The sequence below is a fragment of the Dicentrarchus labrax genome, unplaced genomic scaffold, assembly GCF_905237075.1.
Source record: "Dicentrarchus labrax unplaced genomic scaffold, dlabrax2021, whole genome shotgun sequence".
Taxonomy (NCBI): domain Eukaryota; kingdom Metazoa; phylum Chordata; class Actinopteri; family Moronidae; genus Dicentrarchus; species Dicentrarchus labrax.
The window spans coordinates 13,501,654-13,517,467 of record NW_026136704.1 but is presented as its reverse complement, the minus strand read 5'-3'; the positions used below and the strand labels follow the sequence as shown (position 1 = coordinate 13,517,467).

At 38.7% G+C, this 15,814-nt stretch overlaps 1 protein-coding gene across 1 annotated transcript in view; it reads right to left on the bottom strand.

Moving 5' to 3' along the window:
* Positions 1-12,297: 12,297 nt before the first annotated feature.
* Positions 12,298-15,814, bottom strand: part of pcp4b (Purkinje cell protein 4b) — a 36,098-nt gene continuing 32,581 nt past the window's right edge. Inside the window, exon 3 of the mRNA XM_051399195.1 lies at positions 12,298-13,003. Coding sequence (XP_051255155.1) covers positions 12,873-13,003 — 131 coding nt within the window. The 3' untranslated portion in view covers positions 12,298-12,872. The remainder of the gene's footprint in view (positions 13,004-15,814) is intronic.

Below are 15,814 nucleotides of genomic sequence, written 5' to 3'. Positions count from 1 at the left end.
AAATTTGAAATACACAAACCTAAGCCTGATAATTTGCTGTTTAATTTGCCAACAAAAAAAAAACGGCATGTGTTTAATGTCAAATTAACTTTGGTGAAGTACCTAATTTGATGTAATGTAATTCAATGGTTCCCAACGTTTTTGGCTTGTTTTCCCTGAAAGCGAAGCAATATCTATACAGGTTTAATTTGGTGTTTATACGAGTAATACCTTAAAGATCATAGCTGTTATTTGCTTCAGTCACTAAACTCAACCTGCCAGGCTACCAAAGGGTAGCCTCTAACTGGGACTCACCTTTTAATTGAAGTTTTATGATATTTCCCCTCTCAGATCGCTAAGTTGGAGAAATAGTTTTTAGAGGCCTCAAGGGGTATCAAGCGTCCAGTATTTCACAAGAAAATACAATAGAAAAGTCTGAAAATATAAACACCATATTTGCGTGTGGGGGTTCTTTGTTTTGGGATGTACGTGATTAATTTGAAGGATTAGACATTTGTGTAAAACTCACTGCTTTCACCAACTCACTTCACTCTTTCTGTGTAAGTATAACACAATCTTCTCTACACTGTTTGAGGAATAACTAAATTAAGGTCAAGTGAATACATTTTCATGTTAGTGCCAGAATGGTTCCTAGTGTGATCTGTTAAACACTGGTGATCCTCTTTCCTGAAGGTTGTGTTGTCAAACCGCTAAAAGTGGAACTGTGGCGATTCATCACATTTAAAACCTGATATCCCACAACCAAATTTAGCAGTGAAGAAACAGTTGTCGATGAAGCGTCACAGGTGTCATACTGAGTAATTTGAGATCTTCTACATTGATTTTGGCCATTATTTTAAAAATCTGTCCCTCACAAGTCCTCCAACTCTTAATGGGAGAACAATAGTTTTCATTTACAAAAAGTAGTCTTGGTCAAAACCTGTTGACATAAAGGTGTTATGGATTCAGCAATAAGCTTTTATGATGACTCGTTTGAAGGGATCGTTTTGAAGACTTGATGATCGACAGTAAGTAGAAGAAATATTTTCATATCAACGTACTACACAAACTGAGCTCAAGCACACAAACATATAATAATATAAGAAGAAGAAGAAGAAGAAGAAGAAAATGATGAAGAAAAAGAAGAATACAAAGTTTTGGAAGTGGAAGATTGGTGGGAGAAGATTTCTCCAACTCACACACCAGCAATGAAGAACAAGTTTGGGATGGCACAAACATGAACTAACACCTTTAAAAGCAGGCTTGCATTAATGCAGCTGTGTCTTGGTTTTGATCAACAGATGGCGCTGTGCAGTCACTGAATTTAGTCCATTTGCTGCTCACAAAGAGTGAGCTTGTGGAGTCTTAGCAGGCGGAAAGGGATGGTTCAGCACCAAAACTATTCGTGACAACCTGGAGAGAGACATCAAGGGCAACCCAGCGGTCTGTTCCAGTGAGTGTCTGCCATTTGCAGGAGCACACCACCCTGAACACAGTGAATTATTCATGCCAGCGCTGACACTGGAACCTAGATCAGGTTTAAACTGTCACGCTGATCCTCACAGCGCCCAAGAATGTGGATGAGACAGCAGAGACAGGGAAAAGATTGCATGGACACAGTTACATATGCATATAAGTACACACACACACACTATAATAATCCTTAGGGAAATCAATGCCACTGATGTAGAATTAACTATTTCTGTTGCTAAGAACAAAATGAAAAACCTTATCTGGTGTCTTATCTTGTTCTCTGTGGTGTGTGTCAGGAAGCAAATGCCACGCAACAAAAATAATCTGCAGCATATCTGAATACTCCACCAGCTCATCCACCAGGAAATCTTCTTGCAGTTACTACAAATGATTCCAAGAAAATGGTCCCACTAGATATAAAATGTACTGTGGGTAAAAGACAATAATTGCAGGGTGTTTTTAAATCTGTGCGCTCCACTAACTGGTGTGTGGTAGTATAATGAAGATAGATGGCCCACCTGCACACCGAGAAGACTTTATGACTGTGCAGTTGCCCTCATACATAACGAAGAAGCAGGATTGAGTGTTATTGTGCGACTCGTCTCCTGGCTGTAGGCCATTATCACACCTCCCACAGCGTTCAGCAGCCCGAGAGTGAATCTCTGAGATAGAATAAGAATAATGGGAAGAGGAAGTTTCAAATCTAATAAGATTGTAAAGTGGTCCCCAACCTTTTTTGTCTGATGAAATTTGTTAATTTGAAGTGATTTCAAGGTGAATGTTATAAGACTATTTGATTATATTTAAAAGCGAGTATATCATGGATGGATCAACCATTTTGCTTTTAGCTACATAAACTGTTTATCCATTACTTTGAGCTAACCCTTACTACTGTTTACTTTGAACTCAACCTAGCTTATCTGATAGCTATTTCAACCAATAATGCATTAATTCCACTTTTTATTCATTTAGCTTATCCATTACTTTTACCTAACTTTTTAAAAACTTTTTCAATCCATTGCCTTTGGGTGATTTAACCTGTTTCAGCTATTTATCCACTTTTCCTTTATTCAGTACATTTAAATAACTAGTGTTATTTCAACTAATTATCCTTCAGGTAACTAGTTATCAAATAGGCCTACTTTTATCAGTTCATTTATTATTACTTTTAATTATCTACTGTATTAACTATTTATTTATTCATTCATTACCTTCATCTATCTATTTAAACCATTTATCCATCACATTTTTATGCACTATCACTTGCAGCACCTAGGTTTTGGTGCTGATATAATACGTGGATCAAATAATAATCTAATTTTCTTTCAATTTTGTTGAGCTACAATCTTTCCTTGTACCCTGTCAAATGTAATCAAGTGCCCCTGGGAATCACTGAGATAGTATCATGGCTATGGAAGAAGTGCTTGTCTGCTATAGCGTTAGTGCACTTTTTTTATTAGGATTTTTCTTGTAATTGTCTACTGAGGATACCACAACATGACGTGCAATGTCAGTGAGCAGAAGAAGGTTAGGAATAGACCAGTGTCCTCCCAACTGGGTTTGATAATGAGGTGCCTGAAGAGTTGGCAGGAGACAGGGGGTTAATTTAGAGAGCATGAAACGGAAGGACTTTCCCCTAGTGTTCACACAACTCTCCCCAAATCAGTCACACCCTCACTTCTCTCTGTGGCCTCACAAGAACGTGCTCGCTATGTTTATCTGTCTTCCATACCCATTATTTTTCTCCTCTACTCTGTTTTGACTCCCTTGCTCTTCTCTCTGTGTCTCAGATTGCTCTATTGATCCAGCATCGTTCGTTCTTGTCCTCAGTGAAGGACTTGAAGAGCACAGGATGTTTCTGACAAGAAAATTGTTTCCCATGGGTTTATTTTGTCATATAGGGCCATGGATGTGTGTATAGAGCAAATGGACTCACAGCAGCTAACAGGTTACTACACCACCACACCTATTTATTTTCCCCTTTAAGTCTCTTGACTCTTGGCTGATGCAAATTCTGTACAAATAATAGGGTATAGATAGGTAAAAAACTGACATTTAATTGTCATTACATAGCTTTTATATGAGATTGATGGTCTTTTAAACATTTATGTTTTTATTAAAGCCTCCATACCAGCGCATTCAAGATAAAGTTACTAATTTATTTTTGTCTGTTGCATTTATTAGTTAACACATTAACAACTAGATTATTTTGAATATATATTGCCATTAAAATTGTGTACTCTGTAGATTCAGTATTCCAAAGGAAACTTTTCATTATTGAACTGAAGTAATTACAATGTAATTACACATTACAGATTACTTGTGTTTGGACAATATGGATGTCTGAAGGACAAATGCTCATCGACTGACAGGGACATCTTCTTCTGTCTGTGTCTCCTGTTAACGAACACAATAAAATGATGGAAGGTCTTATTAAGAGAGGACGATGTATAAAGGGGCCATTAATTATACTTGGTCATAGATAATTGGACACTGACCAGGAGTCTGTTCAATGCAATTGTGCCACAGACTGATAACCTATTGTAGCATGTAAGAGTTAGCTTTTGATCTTTAATAAAGCTGTGTGTGTTTGTAGGGCACTAATACAACCAGTGTCCGGGGGTTTGAATCTCACTTGAGCCACTGTATTTGCTCCTGGTATTGTAATGTGCTTTAGATAAGCTTCCACCAACTGCCTCACTGTATGTTGTGCTCACATAACTGATCTTTTTTCAGCTTAAATTGTCAACAGAGGGACAGAGAGTAACCTGTAATCTCAAAGTCTTACTGTAACACTGGCTAACTAAATAAGAGTATATTTTTCAGAGTATTGCATCATATTTCATCATTCAACAATGATGGATAGCAAGAGAGACATGTTGTCTGCACAGTAATCTGCCTGTGCACTCACTGTGTCTCACTCATTGGCGTAAATACATCAACAGTGCACCTGGGCCCTCAATCTGTCGGGGGCCCATGTAGGAGGTCGATTTCTTGCCTTGGGCCCTCTCAAACATTGACCATTTCACTCAGTCTTCAAACCATTCAACAGTAAAACAAAAATTACTTGTAAAGGCTGCCCGGCACTGAACAGTGTGCAGGATGATGCCTTCACCAGGATGCACAGCGCCTCACGGACTACTAGAGCAGGGATTTATCCCAGAGTTTCCCCAACCAACTCCTTGCATTCAGAACTTGCTTTAAGTCTTAAATAACAAAACCAACTGTGGGGGATCTTGCCAATATGTTCATTGTGGAACACAGCTCAGTGGCTCATTCTCCAAGTTCAAGTTGAGGTCTTTAAGACTTATTTGGACTTGAGCAGTGTTGTTAATGACTTTACTGAGCACAAGGCCCACAGGATGAACTTCCAGTGGGTGAGTGAAAGTTTCTCTTTGTTATGCAGTGGGAGCAGACGTTCAAAGTTGCTGAGATCATTGCTCATTAAAATATGCGCTTTGCAGTGGCGGACTCAGGCTGTCTGAAGGGCAGGGGAGGAAAAGATAAAAAGAACACCATCTGCATTTAGTGCATCAAATTTTCTCCAGATCAGGGATTTAAATCTATCGCAGTGTTATTGTTACCCCTCATCTGTTTTTTACCTACTGTAATCTGTAACTGTGACTATATTTGTCCATTTTGCCATTGATTATGAATTATGAATTCTATAAATGTAAGTGATCATGTGATCAAGCACCGTCATCCATTAATTCACACTGTGTAGGCCTATAATGTGTTGCTGTACTTGATTACTATTTGTTCTATGCGTATCGACATACTGTGTAAGCTACATTTGTGTTCATTTGGCTGGCATAAGCTATTTTGGATGATAGTTGGAGAAATCAGGCTGTGGAGGTTTAAGTCTAGGTCAGGCTATTAGATTAGCATTATATTAAGGTATAGATATATTTTTCAAAACCTAAAATTTACTTATCATTGGGATGGTTTCTTGGTAATTTATCTAGACAGGTGAAACTGTTCTGACATTTTGAGTCCTGCTATGACCGTGTACATTATTTTCTGACCTATGATAGGAACATTATTTATATTCTAAAACGTATCCTGACCTTCGGGTTAATCCAGAAATATCCTCAAAGTGCAGGGCTCCTTCAAATAAATGTTAATATATTCTGTAATATTATAATTTCCCCACAAAAGAATGTATTCAACTTCATACAAGATTTTCAAGAATATACAGTACCCACTGAAGGACCTAGTTTTGCATCCAGGTTATTATTTAACAGTATTTTGAGCAATGTATTCCTTAGGGAGTTTGGTCCACAGTGACTCAATAACATCATGCAGTTCCTGCCGTTTTTTAGCCTAAGGTGCTCTGTTGGGTTATGATCTGTGCAGGTCATTGGGGTAAACAGCTGTCTCAGAAGTATCCACCTGTAGGTTGTAGTCATAAAGATGCACCAACTCATCAACAATACTGAAACATGTGAACATAACACAGGATGGATCCATGGAATCAGGCTATTTATGACAATGTTTGACCGATATAACAACAGAATCTGAGATGTTTTCCTGTCTTCAGTCGTGTGGTTTTGGGATCGACTGCCCACTGCTTCATTGTTGTCTTTTTGACAGCTGACAGAAGTAGAAGCTAACCTGCTGCTTTAACCCGTCTGCTTTAAGGTTCAAAGGGTTGTTCATTTAGAAATGTCATACAGAGCAGTTATGTGAGTACTTTTCTGTCTGCTGGCCTGAACAAATGTGACCACTCTCCTCTGACCTTTGTCTTGCTATTTTACAGTATTTACAGACTGCATTTTTTCCAGATTCTCTGGAGAGATGAAATGGACTATTGCCACTGGTCTTGGTTCTATATAAATCTAAACATAAGATGTGAGTGGACCTAAAATGCCAGTATATGGCTGTGATTCAAACACACAACTTTCAGCCCATCCGAACCACAACACCCAAACTAAATCAGGTCTGGAAAATCACCTTTGAGGGTTTTTGCTTTCTTTAAAGACACTTGTTGCCTGTTAGCTGAGATGTGCTCCATGTTACATCCCTGGTTCAAATCAAGCCGGGGGACCTTTGTTGAATGTTGTCCATCTCAGATTGTAATAAAATATTAATGGACCCTTTTACGGTCACATTTCCTGAACCTGTGAGGACTCACACATTCATGTTATCAGTTGTATGACATTCAAAGTTGCTGAGATCATTGCTCATTAAAATATATACCTTGCAGTGGCGGACTCAGGCTGTCTGACGGGCAGGGAAGACAAATATTAAAAGGGCACCAGCTGCATTTTTTGTATCACATGTTCTCCAGTGGAAGCCCTAAAGGGCACTTCATCACTTTTTTGCACATTGGGCCACCATAGAGGTCACTTTATCATGTTTTATCTACCATAGGGGTGTTCCCTAATATATAGAGTGATTTTCTGTTTGGAAGAGCCAGCTATCATCTACATACACAATAAGTTGAAATCCTCATTATGATACACAATGCAGTTAAGATAAAAGACAGATAATAATCTTAGGTGAAAGATCATCATAAAGTGCACTATATAGTCCAATGAAAATATACCGTTAACAGCATAGTCTTTCGACAAGGGATTTGCAGCTGCAAAGGTGAGGTCTCATTAGTGAGAGAGAAAGCCAGGTATAAATAGCACCTGGTTTCTGGGGTTGATTCACAATCACAAGGTCAGTGGAGCAGCAGCACTGCCGGGGGGTAAGGTATCTAGGACACTGTTCAAATCCGAAGATAAAACAAAAAAAATATACTATATACTATCAGACATAGAGAGAGTGAGATGTCAGACAGAAGGAAAGACAGAAAGAGGGGTCATTTTGGGCAGATCTCTCACTTCAGACACTACAACAGAAGCTTTTGATTTGTTTTTCAAAGGTGTGTTTGTTCTGTTTTATTTTACTTTGTCAGACTTCACTCTGACTGGCACCCCAACATTAATCTAGTCAAACCCGCTACAGGCGATTGGTGGTGATTTACTAAATGATAAGGATCCTTTGGTCCATATTCACATTATTATCCTGCAGCATAAATGTTTCTGTTCACACTGTTATGCTAACATCCCCCTTAAGCGCTCAGAATCTGACAAGAAACATTATAAGTTATTCTGATCTGGGATGACATCTTTGTGCCAGCCTGAGTCACAAAGGAGGAGAAACCAGTGACTTGATCTTTGTTTCCTCCCCCTCTGTATCATCTGCCAGTCCCGCAGGCTTAGAGACTTTACACTGCTCATTCATTACGTTACTGGAGCGGCTACAGCTTCTGTCACCCTTGTATCTACACTTAAAGCTATGGGTCACTGGTCATCAGCTGCCTCTGAACGTTACCTTCTCAAGATATCCCTACTGATGAAAATGCCACGAGCCATTTGCAGGAATATTGTTGCTCTTGGACTCAAATTTCACCTAGATTATTCTAACCCAGTAATCCATCTACACATAATAATTCAGGCTTAATCATCTGTCCAATAATGTAATAAATAAATATGCTGAATAGTGTTTATTTACAGAAACATGTGGCTGGTTTCTTTGCTTCCTGCTCATGCTGTTCATGTATGGACAGGCAGTGAGGTCTCAAATACAGCACCATGCTATCAAATGTAACTGTGCTGATAAAGAACAGTTACATTTACTTAAAAGCTCTGTTAACAAAGTCCTGTTTGAATTATGAGTTCTGAAAATAAGTCATGAATATAACGTGATGATGGAGCCTGTGCTGTAACTGCACTACCACTTGTACTGGTAGTAATGGAAAGGATGAAGGCCATGAGATATCTTCTTTTTTTTTTTTTTTAAAATGACTGTTTTTGTCAATGGACTGGACTTTTTCTGTAACAAAAAGGTCTATCTCTGTAGGTTCCTTTCCATAATGTTGTCACACACTTATAACAACAATATGAGCTGGTCAGTGGCAAAATACGAGCATTTTTAGTAGATGTACATTGATTGTTTGCTCTCACTCAATACTGGCCCCATTTCAAAATTGCTGGCCCCATTGATACAAAAATGTTGGAAAATAGGTTGAAAAATGCTGTTACTAAATTTCCCTTTAATCATCAACACTGGACAGTGGAGATAGAGTGTGATCACCCCACTATATACTCTACACTCAAGAGAAACTGAAAAAAACATACAACTTCTGTGTTGTTGTACTGTACTTAAAAACCTAATTAAAACTGACAGATGTTACATATGTTACATAAAGCTTCTGTTGCTTCATGTAGACTTCAAGTTATTACTGGAGGCTGATATGAAGACAGGAAGAGTAGCACAAAGGTGTGTTTCATCTGGAAACATTAAAACCAACTCCTCAGGCACCCGTCTGTGTTTCTGACAACAAAGATATGCAGGTTTAATCAGCTTTGAGAGTGACGGCAGGACTTTTTGCTTTGTTCTGCAGTGTGGGAAGTAAGTTTTGATTTAATCCAACACTCAATTTTTTGTCAACTTGCTGCAGATTTACAAGTGGAAAAACTTAATTGTGCAAATGTCAAAGAAATAAACTTTAGGCAGAACTAGAGGCAAAATACTATCTAGCCAACAGAGAAGGGAGACTGGTGCTGGTGCTATGTGCTGATAACTGTTACACTAATGTATGACGAAGCGAAAGTCTTCTGTCTAATTCCAGTGGATGCATCAGTCATCGTGTACACACAGTAGGCTGTTATTTCTGACAAGGAAATTCCTTACACTGTGCTTGCAGGCACACTCACTCACTGATTAGATCAAATTAATGTCAATGACAGTGTGACAGGCTTCTAACAACTAATGTAAATCTAATGAATCAAACGTAGTGGAATCATCCATCTCCCTATCTACAGGGACCATGAGTCTGTAGACACTCTACAGTCTCGGTTTAACCAACAAATCAAATAACGCCAGATGAATGCATGAGGTAGTCTGTTTCCATAATAATGTAAAAATCTATACATATGCATGAATAGAACCAATATGAGCAGATTTGTTTTTTATTTTCAAGGAAATATGTTGGAATGCATGCACGAGTGGATGTGGGCTGCAGTGTGTGAACCAATCACGAAAATGTCAGTTTTCATAAGAACACGGATGATTAATTATTACCAATTTCCACATAGTGTGAAATGGATTTCTGTAGCTGTCCGGACATAAACAAAGGGAACAGTATTACGCCTTAAACGCTGAATTCATCTTTGCCTTCTAAACAGTAGTGAAATATGGTAAAGATCATTTGATGGACTACACTGTCTTCACATTTAATATTGCTTTAACTGAGTCTAAAGTTTACATTCTTATTCTCAGCAAATATTCATTATAAGACAGTTTTAGTGCTTTTATCAACATATCATTATTCCCAGAATAGTTGATATCTGTCCCAAAAAAATGGTCCACAGTGTATCCTTGCTTTATTTACTCTGTTCTATTGTGTCTAAAGTACAAGACAAGGTGCCCCTGTCGACTTTAATACCCCACTCCAAACATTAACTTAAAAATAGTACAACTCTGTCTGGAGACCGTGGTGCTGTAATCTATCTCCAATTTCTAGGAGAGAGAACTACACCTTCCTTCCAGCCAAACTCCAGGGAAGAAGTGAGCACCCAGAGGTGATGACACAGTTCACTGTCAACCTCCCAATTTGCCTCTGTACATCAGCTGGGAGGAGCACAGAGGAGAGGCGAGGAGAAGGAGAGTAGAGAGGCTTGTTACCATGCCAGATCAGAAGAAAATCTCCATATGTTAATATGGATTACTATGATTTAGATTCTATTACGACACACACACAAACACAGGGAAGAGACTAGCAGAGCCTTGGGAGGACTGTTTTTCTCTGTGGGCCTTTGGATGACTTGGCAAGATCCTCTTTAGAAGTCTTTTGGGTGGAAAATAAAGCAAGCAGGCAAACAAACAAGGTACTGCAGTGAGACTTTTATTCCCATGAGACAGTGACTTCCACTGGAAATCTAAAGGTCACTGCACTGTCACCTTTTAGGGAGGAAGAGACGATAGCACCAAACAAGTTTAGTTTTTTAAGGAAATTTAGATGATAAAAAATTTAATGATTGCACTTTATTTGACTGTTCTGCACTATAAACCATCTGGCTGTGTATATCAGGGAATTGGGTGCACTTGTCATGACAGTTTAATCCTCTCAGGCTTACAAAGCTGATCTGCTGTGAGGATCAATTCCCTGGGGTACAAAGGTCATCACTGACCTTGATATAATACAGTTCAGTGACCCACCCTTGAGCTTGTGTTCTTCTTAACATTTGACAGTTTAAATTCCTGACATGCTTGACACCCATCAGTCTCTTGTACAGTTTAAAACAGCTTTCTTTAGATAATTTACATATATGTTGTTTAACTGCTGGTTCAAAGTTTTCATTGGAGCATAATTCTTATTAAGAAGTCTGCTACCGTTTTCTAAATCAGCAATACAGCTGAGGCTGATTTTCGTAGGTATTTGTTCATAAACCAAAGTATTGGATGAATTGATTTAAATTCACCCTGTGGGGAACATAAATGTCTGAACCAAATTTCATGCCAATTCATGAATGGATTTAATGGATTCATGAATGTCTGTACAGTATGTAAGGGCAACAGCAGATGAAAAGTGGAAAAGGGGAATCCCAGTGTCAGACAGATTAATCATCTGAAGAACATGATTGTTGCAATCCATCCAATAGTTGAGACATTTCAATCTGGACGAAAGTGGTGGGCCGACCGACCAACCAGACATAGATGCTGCTAGCAATTAACTCTGCTGTCCAAAATGGCAATACAATATGGACAGATTTATCAAAGTGGTTTGGAGGCTCGTTTGTACCATCAGCCCCCGCTGACTAAGACTCGTTTTAACTTCAACCAAACTCTGGCACAAACTATTTAAACCATTTATCTTTAATCTTTAAGTTTGCACATGTACAGTTTAGCACACCATTTTACTGCATATTGCACATAGTGTATATTATTCTTATATCGTCTTATATTATATTTTGTACACTCTGTACTTTTTGCACCACATTCTCCTATGCTGCTGTGTCTGACTTTGAATTTCCCCTACGGGGGATCAATAAAGGAACATCTTATCTTTTCTTATCTTATCTTATCTCCAGGAAACTAGAAAATGATGTGTTTCTCTGTGACATAAGTTGCATTATGTTCATATGTTATTCCTTTGAATTATTGGACTAGGCTGTAGCACAGACAGTGTTTGTGTGCTTTCACATTTCCACATGCAGACTAATGAGGAAAACCACATAATGTGCCTGAGCAGTATGCTATATAACGATGGAAGGATGCTGTTCTGTGATCAACTTTAAGAAGAGCAAGACTTGTTTGTGGCAGCTGCCTCACAAGTAAAATCTTGGCCACCCAGTTATTTACACAGAGCAGAAGGAAAGTCAAACAAATTATGGAGCAGCAGCTGGGAAACTAAGACTAGAATCAGATGCCAATGTCTCTCAAATTCATTTGTTTCCTACCCAAACTTCTCAAAGAAAGGCAGATAATTCTGAACTGAAATATCAACCTATAAGCTTGAACCAAAATACAAAATATTTATGCAAGTGTATGTTGCTGGGTGTGTGTCTTAAAGTGCCTAAAGCTGGGAACAGCTCAGTGGGAATCAGTCAGTCAGTTAGCCTGGCTCTACATGGAGAAGGTCATCAAGCTGAGAAGGGAATAGATTCAGCTGAGCTCATTCTGAAGAGGTTTCTATTTATAGTTTGTCATCAGAATATAAGTCCCTCTGCTATTCCTGCAGAGTGTATATAAACGCAATATATTAGACATACTGCAGCAATTCAGCTGCCACTTTTGATATGTAGCTCGGGGTGTTTGTCAAATGTTGGTATTTACATGCACTGTACACAATTTCCACACATAGTCTTTATTTATTCAATGTACATTGATACACAGCTTGATAGTACCATGCAGGTAAGAAAAATGCCTCTGGGTGAAATATTCTGTTCACAATGGAAAGCTCCAGGCTAAGTTTCCTCAAAACAACCTTCACTCTAACATCAGCTTTTGGTCCATCTACTCACACAAACACAGGTGTTTTTAGGGAAACGTAGTCCTCAGCAGTACAGAAAGGGATGGTGCAGGTATAACTATGAGGCTAGGATAAGTACAAAAAAATATTCTAACACAAACACCAGCTAGACTTCATGATATATGGAACAGGACAGAAACCAGGTCTTTATAACTCTTTCTGTTACTTATTTATTGATACAGCAGTCAAATAATAAATAAATAGTAGTAATTATAATAATAGGGTAATGAAAATTCACAGACATGTCTTATGATAAACAGGCTATTGCATTATCTCCCCCCAACCCCATCACAACCCCTGGAGTTCCAACAGGTATGAATTTGTTTACATGCAAATGTCACACCATCGTCACTGTGCCGTCTCTTCACACAGTGGCAGAGCAGCGTGGCGCTCACTAGGACTTCTCAACACGCTTCTTCTTCTGGAACTTCCTGAACTGGGACTGGATGGCGACGGCCGCCTTCTCGGTCTCTGGGTCTTCCATGTCGATGTCAAAGTCCTCAGGGACATCCGTCTTGGACGCATCTGGAAGGAAAAGGAAATGATGGGTGACTCACAGCAGTGTACAAAGACTGGTCTGAGTCCCATGGCCATGTCTTTGGATAGCATTGTCCACTCATAGTGTAACATTCCCAACTAGGCATGGCAGGTTTGTCAGTCTTTGAATTTCTCCAAGTGGTGTATATTAATAGGCTGTTCTGTTTTAGGCTTTTCAAAACCAAAAACATAAGACACAAGTCTCTGATGATATCTAAATACCTAATTTATGACAACTGTAAGTGCATTTTTATATAGCACACCCATTTAAATTACGTTAAGGCTTAAAGTTGTTAAAGGCATGGCCGCTGTGAGTGACAGGTGGGTACACCAGCAGCTGTTTTAAGTAACCAGGCTTCATTCAGTCCACGCGCCACGTTTCAATTTCAGACTTCTCAGACTTTAGGACGCAGCAGTGTCAAGGCTGCCAAAATGGCCATGGCCAGAGCCACCACACTGAGCTTTACATCAGCTCTTAACCTATAAGTGCTGTAAGGGAGACTACATTTAATTATACAGTCTATTTAAAATATTCAGCTGAGAGCACTAAAAAGAGACGGTGCTTTCAACTAATTCACAATGTTAATGTTAGCTTAATTAGCTAACTACCTACAGCTGATCTAGGACAGTTGCCAGTCAGAACTGAAAAGACATTTTTTGTCTACTTCTGTTAAAAATCAAGTACCCACTGTTTCAAAAATGTAAGTGATTTTTAAGAGGTAAATCTGAAAGTACGCACTTGCTGGAGACACTTTCAAAATACAGACAGTAGCACTAGCCCATACACCCCACATCAATACTGTCACTGTAAAGCACCAGCTCTTTATTAGGGAGTTTGGGAAACATTAATAAAATGTAGTCTTAGACAGGAAAATGTCCGATGGGTTCCCCGTAAACCCCATCCGTCATTATTATAGTGGAACAGATTTCCTATGGGGCAGCATGAGTGGTTGCTTCCCAGGTCAGAGGCCAAAGCATGAATTGATCTCCAGTTCTTAATCCTCTCTGGTGCTCAGACAACTCTGACCAAGAGGACACAACTGTAATCCCAGTAAAAACTGATACAAGCTGGTTTCAGCAAGCATTAGCAGGAATTAGAGTGTTTTATCTCCTGGCCAATGAAGTCCAAAAGAATGAACAAGTAGTACAGAAAAGTATTGAAGCTATAGAATTCACTCATGAACTGTCCTAAAAATTTATGTTTTACCCCTCTACCTGGACATACTGCGATTATAATGTGACCTGTTTTTAAACAGAAAATGTACCATGTACAGTATATTCAATTCAATTCAATTCAATTCAATTCAATTTTATTTGTATAGCGCCAAATCATAACAGAAGTTATCTCAGGACACTTCAAATACAAACAGAGCAGGTCTAGACCGTACTCCTTATAATATATGTATATATATATATATATATATATATATATATATATATATATATATAATATATGACTGCTAGTGTTTTAAATGTATACGTGCATGTAACACTGCAAATATGTGACATACATTTTTACACTATGAATGATAGTTTACATAATGTTGAACTGAAGGTTAACATGAAAGCTTTATCATTATTCACACATTATTTCTATGATTCAAGCAAAATATGTTTTCAAAACAAGAAACATTTCAACAATTAATCAAATTTAGCAGTAAGATACTTTGTGCATTCATCAATACTAAATCACTAAGCACAATTAATTCTTCGCTGCAGCACAGGAATGTGCTCCTGAAAGAAGAGCATCAGAGCTGAAGGCTATAATGAAGCGGAGATATTCAGGACTTTGAGAGGTTACGACAAGCTAACATTTACCCAAGCGAGTTTCACTGTGGCTTGAACGTCTGTCTGGGACAGCTTATGTCACCGAGAATAACAATCAGGAGACACGTGTTTCTCTCACCCAGTGAGAATTGTGATCATCATACTGCTTTTGCAATGGAAGATAATTACGACGGACTTGATCACAGAATTGGCTGTTATATACTGTCATTTGAATATCAGTCCTCGTTCAGCCTTTTACCAGTCTACATTGACAAAGATGAATGATTCTTAAATTGAGATGAAATCTAATCATCGGTTAGCTGTTTTAACCAGAAAAAACAATTATTTCTCTGCAAAGCTCAGCATAGGGGTTTTCCTTGCCCTGCAACACTCCTGCTAAGAATTGATCCACTTGAGTTTGATCAGCAGAGCCTGCAGTAGAGAAACACACATGATAGACAAGGAGGGGGGTTACCAAAGGCAGAAAAGCAGAGAAGCGACTCATGAATTGACCGTGTAGCTAATCCTTGGGTTCCCTGGGGGCTGAGCTTGAGTACCTCTGTCTTGCCGTTCAAGCGGGAAACACTAACTGCTGTGTCAAACCGCTTTGAATCCTGCATTAATTGATATTGAATTTTCAGACTCTCTGTTGTTTTCATCCCAGCAGCATTACTTATCGAGCTGAGCTCTCTGCCGTGTCAACACAAGACACCATGTTCATAATCTTTGTACTACAAGCTGGTGACATTTTTTTTTTTAAAGATGTCTACATTGTCAAAGTGGAAGCACGGACCGATGTGATCTGGTGATGCCTTCAAGTGCTGGAAGGAATATCGTAATTGTGATGGCAGAGAACGTGCAGCTCAACTAAGCAATAAAATAAGTCACGTTTTCTTTATTTTAGTCCGAGATACTTACTTGAACTGATAGAAACTGATCATTCAGAGTAAATGGTGATACAGACACATTGTTTATGTCTGGAGGGAAAAGTTAGGTTTCATTAGCACCAATAAAAAAAAGTGTTTCTTTTCA